The sequence below is a fragment of the Akebia trifoliata genome, chromosome 13, assembly GCF_017979445.1.
Source record: "Akebia trifoliata isolate Shusen 1 chromosome 13, ASM1797944v1, whole genome shotgun sequence".
NCBI lineage: Eukaryota > Viridiplantae > Streptophyta > Magnoliopsida > Ranunculales > Lardizabalaceae > Akebia > Akebia trifoliata.
In genome coordinates, this window is record NC_141387.1 from 32,316,816 (window position 1) to 32,337,705 (window position 20,890).

The 20,890-nt window shown below is 32.1% G+C and overlaps 1 protein-coding gene across 1 annotated transcript in view; it reads left to right on the plus strand.

Annotated features, from left to right (window-relative positions):
- Nucleotides 1-11,702: 11,702 nt before the first annotated feature.
- The window catches only part of NUA (nuclear pore anchor), a 48,889-nt gene continuing 39,701 nt past the window's right edge, over nt 11,703-20,890 (plus strand). The window contains exons 1-6 of the mRNA XM_086421963.1: nt 11,703-12,155; nt 12,268-12,414; nt 13,137-13,235; nt 19,936-20,064; nt 20,153-20,245; nt 20,336-20,401. Coding sequence (XP_086278089.1) covers nt 11,850-12,155; nt 12,268-12,414; nt 13,137-13,235; nt 19,936-20,064; nt 20,153-20,245; nt 20,336-20,401 — 840 coding nt within the window. The 5' untranslated portion in view covers nt 11,703-11,849. The remainder of the gene's footprint in view (nt 12,156-12,267; nt 12,415-13,136; nt 13,236-19,935; nt 20,065-20,152; nt 20,246-20,335; nt 20,402-20,890) is intronic.

Sequence of the window (20,890 nt, forward strand, 5' to 3'; positions counted from 1 at the left end):
TTGTGACTTGTGAGAAGGAGTGTGTATGTGTATGTTGTGGTGGAGGAGACAGACAACATGTGCATTGGCTGGCATGGCATGTGTTAGTTGTCAGAGGCTTTCATTCCATGTGACCACCACACCTTCATTATTTCTTTCCTTTTAACAAGTTGTGAATGATACTAGCAAGGAGTATAGGACCCACAACTCTTCCCATTTTCTCAACTCTTATTAGGTAGGGTTTCCATTATATCCTCATTTTATTTGGATGTAAGTTTTTTTTTTTTTTTTTTTTTAACTGTTTCTAACTTTGTAAGGGAATACAAATCCCATGTATCATGGATTGGTGTGATTTTGAAGGTTGTTTTATATATATATTTGTCATGTGGTTTTGTTAAGTTTGCCTTACTAAATTAGACTTTTTTTATACTAATCAGTTAAGATAAGTATCTTTTTCATGTGCTCACTCTTTTCTTCTTCGTTTTTTTATCACAAACCATGTGCCCACTCTCTTTTCTATTATGGGTCCATAATATTGTAGGAAATTTATTTTCAGAGGGAATATAACTTTTTTTGCCAAAATGATTATTGAGGATTAGAATTTCTTGAAAAAAAGGAATTCCACCATTTGCATGTATTTACGAATATTTCAAAAGGAGAGTTGGGTTTTAGCTTTGGGGGTGCAGGTCAATATGGTAAAAAATCATTTTGTTTGGAGGTGGGGTGGGAAAACATTTACCACCTTGTGGAAAATCACTTTGGGTGAAAATTCATTTTCTAAGGAAAGTGTGCAATCATACACCTAAAAATCACATTTTCCAAGAGCAATCATAGAGACCCCACATGCCAATTTTTTTCTCTCTCTCGTTGTAAAGTATGCCAAGAAGATCATAAAGATGTGAGTTGAGATAATGAGAATTTAAATATGTTTGAACTAAAATAAAAAATATGATTTAATACAAGATAGAATAATGGGAACAAAAATTATTTGACCAACCCTAAGTATTTTAGATAAAGCTTTGATAGCTTCCTTTTTATTATAACCAAGGCTTTAAAACTCAACTATGATGTCCATCGAGTCGAGTCGATGACTTGCAAGCCAACTCTGACAAAATCTATATTATTAAATAATTAATATGAAAATTTTAATATATAAAATCATATTTATTTATTGTTAGAGAATGGTAAACGTAATATTGTAAGGGCATAATTACACATGTTGACGTAGACTAATAAGATGATGCCATGTGTCCACCAAGGCATGACAAAACTAAGTTGGCATAGGCACGTGTTGCACTATTTGTATTAGAGAATTAATTTGGCTATGCTCATAATTTCAAAGATTTAGATTTAACTTCCAATCTATTTCGACAATTTGTGACAATGAATGAAGAATGGAGAATGATATAATCGTAATGTTGAAGATATAATTGTAATATTGATCCAAGTGTCCATTTCACCATTATATAATATATGTACTTAATTTTGGGTATTTTGGAATATCTATCTAGTGTCGAGGTTGTAAATCGAAAAATCATACAATAAAAATAAATGAAGTGTCTAGATCAATGTTCACAGAGTCAAAATAGATGATTTGAAGGATTAATCTTGAATTCTTGATCTCAATGACTAGTTCCAAATAGGTTGATTCAATGATTGGTTCCAATTAGGTTGATCTTGATGTTTAAACCATATTTTTATGTTTTATAAGTCAAAATAGATTCATTAGCGTTGATCTCAAAATTGAATATTAAGCAATGAGATCAACAATTAGAACATTGATCTTGGCGTTTTAAGAGTTGACCTAAATGCTTCAAATATTGATATCCATTATTTAATTTTTTTATTTTTTTATTTTTTTGCTCCAAGTCTACATCAAGAGATATATAGGGAAGGAGGGAGAGTTGGGTCATGAATAGGGAACAAGTGTCCATTCCGTCATTATAATACATGCATTTCGGTTATTTCGAGGAACTATCCAATGTCTAGCTAGAAAAATGAAAAAAGAAAAAAAAATTTGAATCATCAAGGTCAACATTTGAAGTGTCAAGATTGATGCTTTGAACATCGAGGTCAACACTTTATACATGGAGATCAATGCTTCAAAACGTCGATCTCGACATTGCAAACATTGATCTTGATTCTTCAAAAAAAAAAAAAAACAATTGACCATGACACTTGACAAATCTTCTCAAAACACCCAAAACACATATATTATAGTGACGAAATGGATACTCGGATCATACATTATGATTGGATCCTCAAATATGAATATGTTTTTCTCCATTCATCATCATTATAACAAATCATCGAAGTAGATAAAAAGCTACATCTAAATCCTCAAAACTATGTGTATTTTATTCTCCATTCATCATTCACCACCACAAATCATTGGAATGTGTGAATTTGTTTAATTGATCTAAGTGTTGTGATGAAGCAGAGATGAGATAGAGAAGTCGATGTGCCTTTGGTTTAAAGAGAGAAAAATAGATTTTGTTGTTTTAGCATATGGGGGCATTTTGATTCCAAAATTCATCATTTAAACCAATGTGAAAAAGCCCAAATTTGACAATCTTGGGCCATCAAATTTCATAAAATTCGACAGACCAAAAGGTCGAATTGGCGTCGAATATTTCATTGTCAAATTTTTTTTTTTCAACAGGCCGAAACTGTCCAATTAATGAAGGATGAGAGAAATTCGATAACTCTAAGCCATTAAATCTGGGAACATCAAGAATTTCGACGGTCCTACACAATCAAAATTCAGTTTCTAAAATTCGCAGGCCTTAGCCCATCAATTTTTTTTGTTGAATTTTCCAGTTTTCACGTAGTGAACAAATGGATCTATTTCCTATATTACTTTTGCCCTTCTTTCTTGATTATCACATTCATGTGAAAATTTTAGCCAAAAAACTTACAGGTGCGGTTAACTTGCCTCAAGGGCACAAGTTAAGATATATTAAATACATCTCAAACTCTTATCTTACCATCCAAAATGTCCTCGATTATTTTATTTTCAATCCAAAACTTCCCTTACATGCATAATTCCAAGGCATTTTAAATGCATCTTAATATAACCCAAAACTCACATATATGCGTATGTAGTCATGTTGATTTAACACAACAAAATTCTTCAATCAAATTTCCATAGCTTGTTGAGATCATTGGTAATAGAGTCGCGTTGGAGTAACATTGAAATGTCGTATCTCAATGAAAACATCTATGGTTCTAACACACATCCACATCAAAAATGTCCCCCGCAATATACATTTTAACGTTACTTCAACATTATCCTCAGTAATATCAATAGTTGGTTCAATTCAATGATCTAATCCATTAATTTATTTTATTGTTTGTAGATTCTACATTAGTAAATTTGTAGTTTCATATGATAGATCACAAGGTACATGCCAAAAAGAAAAAAAGAAATATTTAGTGGCATTCATTCGACAAGTTAGTATTATAGATCATGAAAACTTGTTAGGCACCATAATTTATGAAATCCAAATGACAATTGTAGATACACGGGCTTCGAAACTTTTGAGGAGGTTTTGAGCTCATTTACACAGGTTTAGGAATCACCATCATTTAATTAAAATATAAATGGACATTATAAAACATATTTTTATGAAAATCTATTTTTGACTCATAGTGACTCACATATACAAAAGATAAAGGGAAATGATATATAAATTTCTAAAGTAAGGAGGTTCAGTTGAAGGACAAGGAAGGTGTTAGGTACCTTGTCTCACCTATCTTAAGATGGTTATCAATATATAATCATAAGTGAATATTAGAAACTCTTAATTTGATTTTTTTTTTAAATAAAAAGAATTATGAAGAAAATAAGAAATCAAACAACTATAGTCTAACTTTAGAAAATAAACAAAATAAGACAATGAGCAAGCTAAAACAAAAATATTGTTTGTTGAAAAAAAATTATGAGCCTAAGATTTTGGTGAGAATCTATGTGGATTTTACCTTCTTGAATACAAAGCTCTTTTAGACGATTATGTGCTTACTTAGGAGTTTCTTTTTGTTGGTTAGCCTTTAGGAGGTATCCATGAGTTGGATACCACCATGGAAAGACTAGGGACCTTATACATGTAATGTGTATGATTTGGACTGTTTTTATTAGTGTAAAAGTTAGGTGTAGATTTAGGTAGATCCACACCTTTGACCCTTAGCTATCTTAAAGAAAAATAAAGTAAGTATGCGTGCTTGTTGTATATACATGTACTGGACTTAGAAAGAGAAGATTACTTTTAAAGAGGGATTACTCTCTAGCTCTTAAGCCATTAGGAGTGAAAATATCAAACTATTTATTCTATAAATTTAAACTTGTAAGGAAATTAAACAAAAATAATTAATCTAAAAATTAAAATTGCAAGAATAGTAAAATGAACACTAACATATTCTAATGCTCATGAAGTTTATTGATTGCTTATAGGAGGAGATTACCTCTAGGATATTTTATTCTCTACCTCATTACCTCACGAATGTAAGTAAAGATCTATATTTTTATAAACAAAGCAAACATGAATAGACTTGCTTGAATGTAAAGAGGGGGGTTAGATAGAAGGAAAAATTTAAAAGGGGAAAACGGAGGTTTCAAGCCCACATTGATTTTCTTCTTCTTCTCTTTCTTTTTTTTTTAGCTAGAATTTCTTTGAGGTTTGAAATGGATTTTGACATAATTTTGGTGGGCTAGAGAGCTTTGAGAAGAGACGTGGATATAATTTTATCTACTTTCTCCTTTTCTTTTTACCTTAGATGGGGGTCCTATTTATAAGATTTTGGAAAGTCCTTGGGGATCAACTTGTCTCAAATCATAAGATTCCCAATATTCTCAAAACCTTCATGAAAAATGAAATTTTTACCTTCTAATCTTAGTCTTGATGGTCTTTATCTTCTAGTTGATTCTCACCAATCTTAATCATCAATGGGTATGGTGGTAAACATCAAAGAGGTTTAAAGAATTCTTGATGAATGTAAGAATAGTCCTAAGACCTTAACCTTAAATCAATTGTGAAGGAAATAACCAAAATGGTATGTAATTAGATGGTAGGTTTTGGATTTCTTTGATCATTTTTCTTGAGAGAATCTCTAATAAATTAAGGGATAGGTTGGTCATTAGGCACAAATTCTAGAGAATTCTCTTGGGTGGACAAAATAATCATAAGCTTTAAAAATTAGTCAAATTACATTGAATGTCATATAAGCTCTTTGAATTGTGTAGAAAATAAAAAAATGATAGAATGGAGATTAACCTTTGATAAGTCTCAACAACCCAATGTTAATGGAGTAATTAGCCTCAAGTGGGGACCACACTAGACTGAGGTATTTGTTAGAAGAAAATTAGAATTTACAATAAGACCTTGATGATGGATTTATTAGGAAATTAAACTATGGGCAAAAATGTAAAAATGAAGGTTTTTCTTGAGGAAAAAATAATTAGAATGAGGATTAATGAGTAATTAACCTTAACCAAATTCGAGTGCACATGGAACTCAAAACTACCTAACAGAATTGGCGATAAGTAACCAATGGCCAGTGTAAATTTTCCTTCTAGCCGTTAGTCACCTCCATGTTGAGTAATTTCTTCTTCTGGTCATTGGTAACCTATGGCCAAGCCAAAAATTAAGCATGGCCATTGGTTACCTCCATACATTGTATTTTTCTCTTCAAGCCATTGGTAACCTATGGCCATGTTAAAAATTAAGTTTAACCATTAGTTACCTCTATACCTGACTAAAAATCAAATGTCATTTTGCTTGTTGGCTCATCACAGGGTCTTTGTGACTACTTAAATATTGACTTGAGTCAAATCTCTTCTCGAAAGGTTTTTTGGTGTTCTTGAACTAATTCTAGGCAAAAATGGGGTGTCTACAACAATAATCTATGAATTTCTTCTGTGTACAAGATTAGTTGGATAATATGATTGTAAACCACATGTAGAGATGGTGAACTAATTTGATTAGGGAATTGGCATGGAGACATCATTAGTAGAGCACTGATTTGCTACGTTAAGTCATATAAATTTTAGCCATCTCTCTTAATATGTCACTTGGCATGATTCATTTGACTCCCCCATGTGGCACACTTAAAATACTCTCCTGACGTGGCCTATGCTAAAACCATAGACTTTATACTTTGAGATACACAATTGCACAACCCCATAAATTTGTGCAGTTGTGTATCCCAATGAAAGAAAATCTGTGGTTCTGGCACATCCCACGTAAGTAGAGTGTTTAGAGTATGCCACGTGGGGGTGTCAGATTATCATTACTCATCATGATATTCACATTATTTTTAGTTTTATAAGCTAAAAAATGGATTTAAGTGCATAAAATTTAGTTTTGAGTACCAAAATATGATAAAATAAATAGTAAAGAATCAATAAAAAAAAAAAAAATCAAATTTAATATCTATAAATCATCAATCAAATTGATGGATGCACATATTTCCACCAAAAGATTCACCTATAAGATTAGTGACTTTGAAAATGTTTTAGAGAATAACATCAAAATAATTTATATTATGAACTGCAATAAAACAAAATCTATAAAGAGGTGTTATGGTGAAAAATATATTATAAGGAGTGATTTCTCTATATACTAGTTGGACCTGCACCTGCACATGCAGGCTATATGATTGTATTTACTTGTACAATGAAATATGTGATTGGCCTCTATAAAGAAACTTACAACTCTTTATTTGGTTTCCTTTGTAACTTTATATGCTATTCAAATTTCATTGATTTGATAATTGATGATAAATTCCATCTAATTCAATATTTTATCCGGGATATTGGGGTCAAGAACATGAACTCTATTTTCAAGAAATAATAATTGAATGTCATTTCTAAATAAATTTAATTAGAAATGTAGCTAAGTTTAGGCTCTTTTAAAATGTACGTGTTTCATCTAATTCAATAACACTTCATTTCAAATATCAAAAGCCAGAACCAACAATAGCTAGAAGGCAAAAACTTATTTCTTAATAGTATTCTCATTAAATACATATGCAAACCAATGCAAAAAATCATAACAATCAATCTTATCAAAATCAACAACATTCCTAATCAGTCACACATGAGTAGTATAAGATAATCATGAGCTAACCTTCAACAAAATATTATCTTCTCTCTTCCAATTATTTTGTTAGATCAATAAAAGGATATATTGAAACTAAGCAACTTCTTAAGCTACCACTCACCTTTCGAATATTGTGAAATGAAAATTAAAATAAATTTCTTATAATTTACATGTCAATCATCCTTTTGAGCAAGAAAGATGTTAAATAAAAATATCATTCAAAACTAATCATTTTAGTGATTTTGATACATTATCTAATGTATTTCAAATCCCCTTAATCCCAAATTTGAGCAAGTGGACATTATCACTAATTCCATCATTATTTCATATTATAATTAATCAGTTTAAGAGTTTTGCAACTTCAACAGTACAAAAGTGCATTAACACACATATTTTTATGAATGATATAATATGACATCGTTTTTTGCACACACCTTTGACGCCCTTGACATGTTTGCTCACAACCCAACAAACGTTTGACATGTGGCATGAATGACATCAACAATATAGAGAGCTTCTTTTCTTATCCACTACCCACAAATTTATTTTTTCAGATTTCATGAAAATATTCATATTAAAAAAATAGTTTGATCCAAGGTGTTGAAAATGGACGGCCATTGAACACCCAAATTTAAAAATAAAATTCAATAATGAAAAATATTTTTTCTTTTAAGTTCATGTAATTTTGTCCTCTACAACATCATTGCATTGGATCATGTTTTTGAATATCACAAGGTGATCAAATCATAAAGTTTTCTTTTTTTACTATGGGTAGGGACGTGCACAAAAAACAGAGTCATATTATCAAAATTCATTTTAATTAGTTATCTAAATTGTAAATCAAATATTCCTATAATGGTGATATGATTCACATCCCTTCAACAATCCACAATCTTCTAAAATTGATCAACAACAATTTTGCACAAGTGCTAAGATAGTCTTTTAGCAAATTTGGGACAACAGGTAATGGATATAAAGATAAATCCTATGAATCTACAATTTTTACATAAACCCTACCAACTTATTCTTTCTATTTAGTTAAAATAAATCATTTTCAACTTTAACTTGGACCTTACTAATTCAGTAATTTTAGTTTATAATGTAAATAAAAAAGATTCCATTGATTTGGAAATTGATTACATGAAACTTAATAAGTTTTTATAGAAAAATTGCATCATCCAATAAATAGAGAAAAGTTACTTAGAAAGATACTAATTATAATTAGATATTTTTCTAATTAGAATATATTAATTTTTTAGGAGTAAGATGGACTTAAACCCATGACTTGCAATGTGCGAAACCAATTGAGTTATGGTTCTAAGCCCTAATTAGAAGGTATTCATTAATACTAATTCTATAAATTATTGTAGATATTATACCAATTTTACTTTTCTTAGTGTGATAAGCATAAGCTACTTCAATAATGATTTTGTGTATGTAACAAGTAAAAAAATTGAAATATTAATGGAAAAAAATAATAGAAATCAAGCCAAAGTGAAAACCAAAAAACTTGAAAAGATAATCATATTTTTCCATATATGTTTCATCATAAGGTAGAATCAATTTAAAGCCACTAATTCACAATAATATATGATTTTGAGAGAGAGTTTATACATATATATGAAAAAAAAAAAGTACAATGGAGTCTTTCATCTCATTTACAGAAAGTAAGCACTAAACAATAATTGGTTGCAGAAAGATGCCAAAATCTTTTAATTATTTAACAGTTTAGAAATGAATTAATGACATGTCAACTTTTCAAAAACAAAAGAATAAAGAGGAAAAATTTGGACAATGATGTCGCAATTTAAAATAACATCCATGTCAGCATACATAACAATAGAAAATGGTAAATATAATCTAAATACACTATGGTCCAAATTAAGTTCTCTCTTTTATTTTTATCATTCTAATGAAAAATGAGCAGAAGTTGAGAAATAGGAAACATTACCTACATGTAAGATTTTGAATTGAACCAAAAGCCAGATTTAATTAAAAAGCCATAATACAACAGAAACTAAGAATGAGCCATCTAAAATTGCAAGTCGCAACATAGAAATCCTATTAAATGAAAATGTTAAGTTGAAAGAAATACTAAAAAGCACTAAATGTTACCTTTAAAAAATACTTTACCTAAATTAACAAAATATATGTTTACGATTAAAATATATATGTAACCGACAATTCCATGGTCTTCTACAGACTCAAAAATCTTAACTTGCCTTGAGTGAGGTTTGGAGGTCAAAGTAGGTGGTTGATGAGTCCGTTAGAAGATGAAAACTAAAAAGTTGAAGATAAGGTATTTCTAATATTAGAGGTTGAGGTCATCTTTTAGAAACAATATTTATGATTGTTGATGATTAAATTTGAAGATGAAAGATAAAAGGTTGAAGATTGGGCTATGTCAAATATTAGGTGTTGAAGCCATCCTTTAAAAATATATAATATCATAGAAGACTCGAGTTCAAGGGGTATCTCAAATATTATCCAATGTGAAGAAGTGTAAAAAAAAGGCGATTTACCAAAGATGCATTGAAACTTAAAAATTCACTATTTTATAAAGAGAGCTGTTATTGGCACCTCGACTTTTACTTTATACACCAAAATTAAAAATAAAAAATAAACATATAAATGGTTGAGAATAGGTAAAAGTTGGGGTGCCATTAGAAATTTTCTCATTTTTACTGTTGTTAGATTTCTATTTTTAGATTTTGAATTTTAATGAGCATGATCCTTATTGTAAACAACTATTGAAATTGTTTGAATGAGTGTCATAATGTTTTGTAATGTTGAGCAAATCTGTTTGTAATGTTTCAATGGTGTGTTTTAATCTTTAAAAGGGGCGTGGTCGAAAATTTAAGAAATTTTAGTGTAATAAGTAAAAGTTGGGGTTCCAATAGCAGCTCTATTTATAAAAGAGAAGTTTTTTAATTGTTTTACTAAAATTAAAACAATAAAGTATTTCGTATTTTATAGAATAGGAAAAAAAATTATATTCATTTCAAAATTTTACCATTTTGGTAAAAAGATTTAATTCGATACAATAATTTACCAAATTTGGGATTAAAATGAATAGTGTGCCATTTTGGTAACTTTTCAATTTTGCTTTGTCATTTTGATAATTATCTCTAAAAAAATCTTTAACAAAAGAATTTTAAATTAGGGAATAAAACTGAAAAAACAATAATTTAGAGGTCTATATTTTTAAACAAAAAACACAAAAGAAAATCAAACAAACTATATCTTCAAAAGAAGGTTGTTGTCTAAAATGATAAAAATAAAAGTAATGGTTTTGGATATAGGTTGAATACAATGGAGTTGTTGTATCTCAACTCAAAATAAAAGGATACGAAAGAATCTTAAAAAACATCCACCTAAAAAAATAAATTCCAGGAGTTTGCTCGATTTTGTAGTACGCCTTGGTGGAGAAAGAAATCTGATTTAAAATTTATTTGTCACATTGAGCTCCACTTAAAATAAGTTTTCGCTATATTTCCTTTTTGGATTGGTAAGCCTTTTTCTTAATGAGTTCAATAACTTTGTGTTGGTGGGAATTGAACCCATGTCCATAGTAAACTTATTGTAAAACTTTGCATTTTTTATTAGGTAGCCCTAATTTCAACCACTCTCGAGAATAATAATATATATATATTTTTTTGGATAAACAAGTCTTTAGAACCAATGTTTTAAAAACTGGATTGCTCATTGCCCTGTATGATTGAATAGGTTCGTCCAAAGCGGTCCAATTGATGGGTCAAATTGGTCGAACTCAAAAATGAAATATTAAGTAAGTATTTTTGGGTTTTTCTCAAAATTAGATACCTTCAACTTCAAAACATGATCTAATGCTACAAGATATAAATTACAATATTTTAAAAACTTTTACACAAAAAAATTTAAAAGAAAAATTTTCACCATTGAGTTTGCATTTGAAATTTAAGAGTTTTGTGCTTGTCCATTTTTAAAGCATGTATCAAGACAAAACAAAAAAATATTATATGATCATATGAAATTTAGAGGTTTGTAATGTTATTTCTCCAATATGGCTTCCATTTGGGCCCATTAATTAAAATCTTACTAACTTTGATCATTTTTCCATTATTTTATAAGTGAAGACCTTAAGTCAATGAGGCTTATCACCAATTTCAAAACACAAGGGGCATATCAAATATTCATTAAATTATTAAGGGGCATATTAAAAATTATCTAAAAATTGGACTGGTCCTTTCACAAACCCGGTTTGGTCATTAGTTATACTGGTAGAATCAAGCGGGCTAATTGATTTTTCTAAACTTGAGTTTCTTCAATTGATTCTATCCGTAGAAGCAAGTGGGTCTGGACCAATACAGTTTGATCGACAGATTTATTTCAATAGAACTATAGACACCCTAAAATTGCACAATCACAGAGTCCGAGATCTAGAGAGATCGAGAAAACCCATAAATAGAAAAAAAAAATGGTGGTGACTCCATATTACATAATGGGTTGGGTCATCAGAAATCCAATTACTAAAAGAGTTATTTGGGCTCAAATCCAATAAACTGATACTTTTCCCAAAGGCCCATTGGGCCGGATTGGCACTTGTCCCACAACGTTACAACCTTATAGGGCAGATCGAGAGGTTTCTCTTTCCCAACTTTTCATCTTCCCTCCTCTTTTCCTCTCCCATTTCTTCCCCAAACCTCTCTCTGTGTCTCTTTGTAGAAACAAAAAAACTCTGTTTTTCTTCGATCATCTCATCTTGATCGATTAGGGCACAAAACTGGAACAGCGATGCCTCTGTTTCTCTCGGATGAGGAGTTCGAGAGATGCTCGAACAACGCATCTCTTGTTGCAGAGAAAGCTGATTCCTTCATCCGAAACCTTCAACGCCAACTCGAGACTATAAAAGCCCAAGCTGATGCAACCGCCATTACATCCGAACAAACCTGTGCCCTACTTGAGCAGAAATACATCTCTCTCTCTTCCGATTTCGCCAAACTCGAGTCTCAAAACGCCCAACTCAACATCTCAATCGAACAACGCCTTTCAGAGCTCGCTGAAGTTCAATCCGAGAAGCACCAACTTCATCTCAAAGCCGTAAGCGATTTGATTCGATTTTCTGGCTTTTTAATTGATTTTCATGTATTTTTATTTTTATTTTTTTTTTGGTTTCTTGATTGATTCTTGTTTTTTGTTTGGTTTATTTTAGATTAGCAAAGATGGAGAAATTGAAAGGTTTTCGGTTGAAGCTTCTGAGCTTCATAAATCAAAGAGACAGTTACTGGAATTGGTGGAGCAGAAAGATTTAGAGATTAGTGAGAAAAATGCTACCATTAAAAGTTATCTGGACAAGATTGTAAGTTTCTCCATTTATCTAATTTTCTCATTTTTAATCCAATTTTCATCTCTCTGCAATATTTTTCTTGATTCATTTTTTTAATAAATCTCAATTTTACATTGCAACCACGCTAAGTAGTTTTTGTTCAATTTTCTGCAATTTTTGATATATTTATTTCTAAAACCGGAAGGAATTGAACATCGATCACATTGTATCCAATGTGCAAGGACTGGTTACATGTACTTCTTCTGGCTAAATCTTATCGTTATGGGTATTTCTGTATTATTCATTTTGTAAATGTCATATTGCATGGTTCAAAATATCGGAATGTCTCGGCTGAGACAATATCGATTTTTTCTTGATCGAAACATTGCATCCATTGTCTAGACAAGATTTTAAATCTTTCATACTTGTGGGTGTACCTTTAAGCAACTGCTAAACACTAAAACAAATCTTTTTCACCCATCTCATATAAACCATTAAATTCTTAGACTCTAGGAAAAACAATGGGGGAGCATGAAACCCATTTAATGCTTCCTGTTGCCGCAAATAGCTCTCGGCCACGGCAAAAATTGTTCCCTATATCTTTCTAAAAGCCTCTTCATATGTATGCATTTAAGGATCCTATAAGATATCAAAAATGTATCTGTACATTTAGTTGAATTGTAAATTTGGAACACGATAAATACCTGTTGATGATTTCCACTGTATGTTTGCTTCTCTATTCCATTATTATGTAGGTCAACTTGATGGACAATGCTTCCCTCAAGGAAGCTCGCTTGCATGATAGTGAAGCAGAATTGTCACGTTCTCAGGCTGCATGCACTCGTCTTGTTCAGGTCAACTGAATTTATATTTGCATGTAGAATATTTATCATATATGATGTTGTTTCTTGAATTGTTGTTGCATTTTTTTGTTTGTTCCTGATACTTGTTCTAGGTGCAGTATGTAATTGAGTCAAATTATTAATTTAATTCCCCTTTCATGTCATTATCATTTACTTTTCCAATTGGTTTCTTAAGAATATCCAAATTATCCTCAAAATCCCTTATCAAAACTATATTCGACCAGTTATTGCTTACAAACACGAAAAACTGTCCTGCTAGGATCAGATTCTCTTTGGCAAATTAGATTAAATTTTATAACTGTATAATTAGGGAATCTAGGGAAAGGATGCACTTCAAAATTTATTAATATTTTATTTGTGGGCTGTTTGCCTATGATCAAATTTGCAAGTGCTATTATTTTATTTTATTTTTATAAAAGACATTATGAATTTAAAAGTACAAATTTTTTTTTTAAATTTGAAGATTTATTAGAAAAAGGAAAGGAGGTTGATTGACCTACCTACAATCCATGTTACAAGATACAAATAAATAAAGAATAGAGCCGATACATGAAACGGTTAAATAAAAAAAACCAAAATCCAATGATATTTCAGAAAACCTGATCCCACCAGTCCCTTCAAAAATCAGGTTATTTCTTTATCTTTAAATGACTGAACAAATCGCAAAATAAGTCATAATCCATAGGATCATTTCCTAGAGAAATGCCAAGGACTGTCAAGATTGGAATAAGACCAAATATAATGCGGAATTACCCAATCAATTTTGAACTAGGGTATGAGAATATGATAATCTTCCCCATTGGTTAAACAAATTGAGCGTGAATTTACCACAACGATACCTCTATTACCTCATGTAATAATGTGATAAAAAGTGATAATCCTGTTTGAAGTGGCTATCCAAATGACAAATGCTATTTTTGATGGAACCTTTGGGCTCTATATTACAACCTAATGAAAATATATTTGTGAAATTGATTGAATGTCTTTGAAGAATGATTTAACTGTGAATACTCCATCTCGGGACATATTCGACATCCATTGGTCCTCTTCCAAGGGATCTATATGCATGGAAGAAAAACAATTAAATATATTAATGCTTGAATTCCCAATCATCGAAATTCCTCTTAAAACACAAGTTCCAAGATAGGCTTGATCTTTCTTGAATCATGAGGTTTGTACTGGGAGTAATTTATTTGAAGATATCACATGAATCTGGATATTTGACTTTGAGAGGAGATGTGCCACACCAATGATCCTCCCATAACCTAAGCATATTGCTTCTCCCCACCTTGAATGATAATCTTTTTTTGGAATTCTGATTACATTCTCATAATTCCTTTCCACACTCCAACCATAAGATGGCCTTGCAACACTGCTACTCCATCCCGTCTCACCTGAGCCATGAATAACACTCTTCCAAAGGGTATCCCTCTTGAGATCGAATTGCTCCAAGCACTTACCGAGAAGCGTTGAGTTGGTTAACTTGATTTTTCTTATCCTTAAACCTCCCACTTTCTTTGACATATGGATGACTTTCCCTTTTACAAGGTGCTAAATAATGTTATGTGTTGAAGAATGGTGCATGCTCTCTTTTTGACAGTGGTGGTTTTCCTTGGAATGTTGATGGAGGTTCACAAAGTGTAGATTGATCTCTTCTTGTCACATATCAAACAAAAATCTTTTGAGTTGTGCAATAGAGACACAAACATGTGTTGGCTATGACATTGTTAAAAAGTATCAAGACACATTGACCCCCACCCACACACACACACACACACACACACACACACACACGCACGCACACACACACACACTTGATATGCTGGCACTTTTGACCAATTTATTCCATATGTTATGATAGGCATTTAAAAAAGAATTTTGTCTGGTTAAGCACACAATATGAAAAATAATGTATTTACACGAGCTTTTATGCAATAAACTAATATAAATAAATGGATTGTGCTCTTGCACTTTTTGTTTTGGTTTTTTTTTTTCTTCTGCTTTGTGGAAGAAACAACAAGCACATGGGAAGGTAAATAGCCCTATTCAAATATTAGGAAAAAAATACCAATAGCATATTGATTTGTAACTATAAGCATCTTTCTGCATTATGTTACCTGGATACTTCAAAGCATGGTTTAAAGTTTTGTGCCATTTTGAAATGTTTCAATTGAGACATTCTGGTGTCAATTGAGGCCAAATGAAACTTGACATGAAATGTTGAATGTTTCTGATTGCCATAGAATGTTTCATAATGTCTTGAAATGCTTCAGTTGAGGCATGCTCAATTTTTCTCACAACCGAATATTCATTGAGACGAGATTTTAAACCTTGCTTCAAAGTAGGCTTTTGTCGTGACGATTACAGAAGTTTAAGTGAATGTGGTTTGCCAAGGCCATTTTTGGTTTGGATTTATATATCATTAGCTTGTCCTCATTGTGAAAAATTTGAATAATGAAGGTCTTATGTTGTTGAAAGTTGAGAAATAAAAATGAATGAATTGAAAGATGGAACTCCAAAAGTTAGTGACCCTTTAAAGTAGTTGAAAGAAAAAAAAATCTAGTGTTAGATGGTTGAAATAAAGGCACAATAGTACAAAGTTATTTTCTTTTCCTCTCTCTCTTTTGATTGGAGTAACACCTTTTTTATTGAATAGAAAACATTTATCTAAGGTCTAATCTAATATCTTGTTTATTCATTTGATGTAATTTTTTAGAAGGTGAGGAAGGTAATCGGGAGGGTCTGTTGGAGTTCTATGATAATCTTTATGTGGAGCATCAACAGGTTAAACCTTTTAGGGGTATGTCCATTTTAATAACCTCCCTCAAGAAAAGGTAGCTTGGCTTTAGAGACCCTTCGTCATGGGAGGAAGGTTGGGATGCCTTTGTGAGGATGGATGGGTTCAAATCTTGGATATTGATTGTTTTATTAGGGGTTTCTTCAAAGATTATTGGGATGTAATTAAAGATTATGTCACAAAAGTAGTTATATATTTCTTGGATGAGGCCTAACTTGACTACTGCTGTAATAATGATGTTGTGACTTTGATCCCCCAAGAATTAGGAAATGGATGAAATCTTTGAGTTTTGACCAATTAGCGAAAGTTTTGCACCTTATGCAAGAGGATTGTGGAGTCAGCGAATCACATTCTCATTCATTGCTCAATGGCCCATATTATTTGGTTACGTTTTCTTTTATTATTCGGAGTTGCTGGATGCTTTCCTCGTTCAGTGAGATTCCTATTTCAACCATGAATGTATTGGGGGTTTTTGTTTTTGACCTAGAAAGGATTTTTTGGAGTCTTAACCTGTTTGTAGTTTGTCGGGGGTTTGTGGAAGGAATGATTGCATTTTTGAGAACAAGGAACAATCTATGCTACAGATAATTATTTTAGTTCTTGGTGTTTTGTTATTTTGTCAGGGTTTCTTAGTCAGGGAGGAGTGGGTTTAGTTGTTGTTTTGGCTGCTTGGTTTGCTTTTGGTTTGGTCTCCTCGACCGCCCTTTTCTAAATAAAATTTTACTTATCCCAAAGTTGGGAGAGAAAGGTCAGATTCTCATGTGGGTATGTTTTTCCCAAGTAAAAGAAAATAATGAGTTTAGGAGTGGCTAGAAGCAATAAGGTGGGTTTTTGGAGGAGCAATAGTGTGGCAATTAACACTTAGCTTGTAGTTTGTTGACTTGTTATGTATTTTTTACTAAGAAAAATATGGCTATTCAGGATTTCATGGTGAGTATGATGATGATATATCTTGGGATTTGGTTTTGAGAGTTATTTAGTCCCCATTTGATAATGCTGTCAGCTTTTCCTGGCAAATTCTACGATTAAAAACAATTGTAAAAAGCTAGAACTTTGAAAAACTTGTTTGATAGAGTCCTGTAAAAGTACTGTGCTGCTATCAGAATCTAGTAATTACTGTTTGTTACAGCTGATGGATTCTACTGTATTTGGTAAAATGACTAGAATGCCCTTAATGTTTAATAATGCACCTAGAATGCTTCAAATTCAACAGAATGACATTTGATATTTTGATTCAAATATTATAAAATAGTGAAAATAATTAGTTAATGTTAATTTAGATAAATTTAAAAATATTATAATTCTACCTAAATTTCAGTAGCATCTCCTCTAAAAAATTGACTTATGACAATTTACCTGATAAAGAAAATACCTGCATAATACACATACCACATTCACATAGCATCCCATACAGTACAATACAATATTCTAGCATAATTTAAACATAATAACCATAACTAATATTATAAGTAGATAAATAAAAACATGAAAAATATACATCCTACAAATGCATACAAGATCTATTTATCATTCTTCTTCTTTGCCTCCACCATTTTACCTTGAATGACATTTTCCCGCAAACACATATTTGAAAAGCTCTTGAAACCTGCTTAACCAAATCGCGTTCAAATAAGTGGATATTAAATGCGAATATTTTAACAAACGGTAATGACTTTGAAAATTTGCGTTTTTGACCACTAAAAGCCCCGTTTTAATGCGGAATCAAACACAACCTTAATGATTGGAGGTAATAAATTTTTTTTTTTTGATGGGTATGCTGGATTTGAACACATGACCTCAAAGTTGCTTTGCTATGTGTCAAACCAACTGAGCTATGGATCTAAGTCTTTGTGAACTTTTTAGCTATTACTGTTAGATGTCTTTAATGCACCCAATAACTGTGTTAGATGACGACATTCAAATTTGTTAGAAAAGTCATGCTGATAATTTTTTTTCTAGAAAAATATTTTTACAGCTCTTTGGTTATTCACGTACTTTTGACTTTTCAAATTCCATAATCCGTGTAAAATACCCTCCAAGGTGGCTTGTTTCTTCAGCTGGGCCATTCTGAGTAAGCTTGACTGTTGGCCTTATTTCTTGTGGCATCATTATTATGCTGATTACCTCACTCTTTGTATGGCTGGGTTGGTTCCTGTCGATTACCTCCTATTCATTGTCACCTTGCTCGTCCTATTTGTTGCCATCCCTCTCGTCTCCCTAAATATTTTATGGACTCTTTCCCAAATTGATTTTTTCTCTGTTTTACGCATGGCATTACAAGGCTTCTAAATCCGGAAAGGGATTTCTGTGGGGCTTGATCTCTCTTTATGATGGATTGGGGCCTTTGGAAGGAAAGGAGCATAAGTGTTTTTGACTGAAAGAGTAGCCGGTGAATTATGTGATTATCAATACTTGGGTGCTCTGTTTTTTAGGTTTACAATTGTCATAGAATTCTAGACATTTTCTTTGAAGGTTTTTTGTTGAGGTGGGATCGTTTAATTGTGGAGGATTCTTAGTATAGCCCATTTCGTGATTTTCATGTCTTACATTTTTTTTCTTCCTTTTATCTATGTTGATATATTTTCAAGGTAGGTCTCCTCGACCTACCCTTACAATATAAAAATAAATAAATTACTAACTATTACCAATTGCAAACATTTAATGTGCAACTGTGCAAATGGTCCTTAGCCCAAATTGGATATCTGCTGTAGAGTTCAACATGCTGAGGAGCTTTACTAATCATACTTGATTAAAATCTTATTTTTCATTAGTTGATTTGCATAAAATTTTTGATGGTTTTTTTGCATTTTAACAAATCTCCAAGTAGTAAATGCCACCAGATTTGTTAAAAAAAAGGTTATCGGAACCAACTCGACCTACGTTGGTTCTTTTGGTGGAAAATATTCATATGGAGTTTGGAATGGAGGAGATTGTGGGGTGGTGCAAGGGATGGGAGATTTTCTGTAAAACCAATGTATCACGCCATCTCTCCAAGATGTTTTATAGATTTCCTCCACGTGCCTGTTTAGGGTGGGAAGGCGCCTTAAAAAATTTTGGCTTTAATTTCACTAGCTGCTTTGGGGACGTTGCCAACTTTGGATCAATTAATCAGACAATGTTTCATTTCTCCATATCAATGTTGTCTATGTAGCTCTGGTGTAGAATCATCTAACATCTTGTTCCTTCATTGCCGGGTTGCCCATCAAATTTGGTTACATTTCTTGCCTCTGTTTGGATTAATGGGTTGTTTGCCGCTTTCAGTGAAGTCGTTGTTCGAACTTTGGCTGGCTTGGGGAGGCTCCTTCTCTCTATCCAAGATGATTCTTTAGTGTTTGGCCCCTCTAGCGAGTTGTTGGGGGTATTTGGAAAGATTGCAATCTTCGTATTTTTGAGGGGAAGGAGTCCAACATTCATGATTTGATCTTATCTATTTTGACATTTTTGTTTTCTTGGAGCAAACTCTTCAAGGAGTTCAAAGGGATCTTCTTCGAAGATTTTATTGTTCATTGGGATGGGATTTGTTCGTTGACGTTGGGGTAGCTTTGTTGGGCTTTTTTTTTTTCATTTTCCGCTTCTTGTTTTTTGTTGTTTTGGGTTGGTCCCCTCGACCCCCCTCTCTATCTTTTATTTATTTATTAATAAATTCATCTTTACTGATAAAAAAAAAAAATCTTAGTTAAAAAGTATTCCATTGCCTTGTTTATGCTATCATCTGCCTACAAGAACTAGTTTAATTTAGATATTGCTTAAAGAAGTTGATAATTCTCCATGATGCAATCGTTTTTTTTTTTTTGTTTTGATGCGCACACTATTTCGTACTTTGGGTTTTAAAGTGGCTTTTGTTCTAGATTGAATGGTTATAATGCTAATAATGTCTAATTTGGATACTAGCAGGAGAAAGAACTTATTGAAAGACATAATGCTTGGCTTAATGATGAGTTAACAGCCAAAGTTGGCAGTCTCATTGAACTGCGTAGAACACATACTGAACTTGAGGCAGATATGTCTGCTAAGCTTGCGGATGTATGTATTCTTTCTACCCCTTCTGTAGAAAATTCTTCATGGCCCCATGGTTTATGTGTTGTTCAATCATTTTCTAACTATCTTTTAGGTTGGGAGAAAATCCAACGAATGTTCAAGCGCTTTAAAGTGGAGCAAAGAACGAGTTAAGGAGCTAGAACTGAAATTGACATCTGCGCAGGAGGTATGTTTACACTATTTAGAATTAAAAAAAAAGTTATATTTGAAAGTCCTTTACCCGAATTGGCTTATGCATTTATGTCCTTTCATGAAGGAGTTATGCTCATCCAAAGATTCTGCCGCTGCAAATGAAGAACGCTTCTCTGCTGAAATTTCTACTGTGAGTATAATTGTAAATATTTGCATGTTGAAGTGGTGTTTTCTTTGCTTTCTCATAGTTTGTACATATTGTTGATAGGGATTCACTATCAAATGTTTCTTACACGATCAACCCACTGATCTCACTCATCCAAGGCCAGGTCATTTGGATGTGTACTCCTCATCGTAATATATAGTGTCTGTCTTTATCGCTCCAATCCAGTAGCAAGCTGCAAATTGTTGTCTGAATAGGAAAAATCTATAAAAAAAACTATTGACCCCAATTTTCAGTTTGGGGATAGCTTGGCCAGGCATTGGTCAAAGAGTCTTAAACGTGGGTACATCATCCATAGCAGTAGATTAGTCTTGGCTTTTATCCTTGACATCAAGGCCTTGAGATCATGAAACTAACGAAGAAGAAATTAGCTGATGCTAATTTAGAAAAGGGCGATCTTATTTAATGGAAATGGAGATGACTTTAAGCATTCTAGTGGGGATGTATATAGTTATT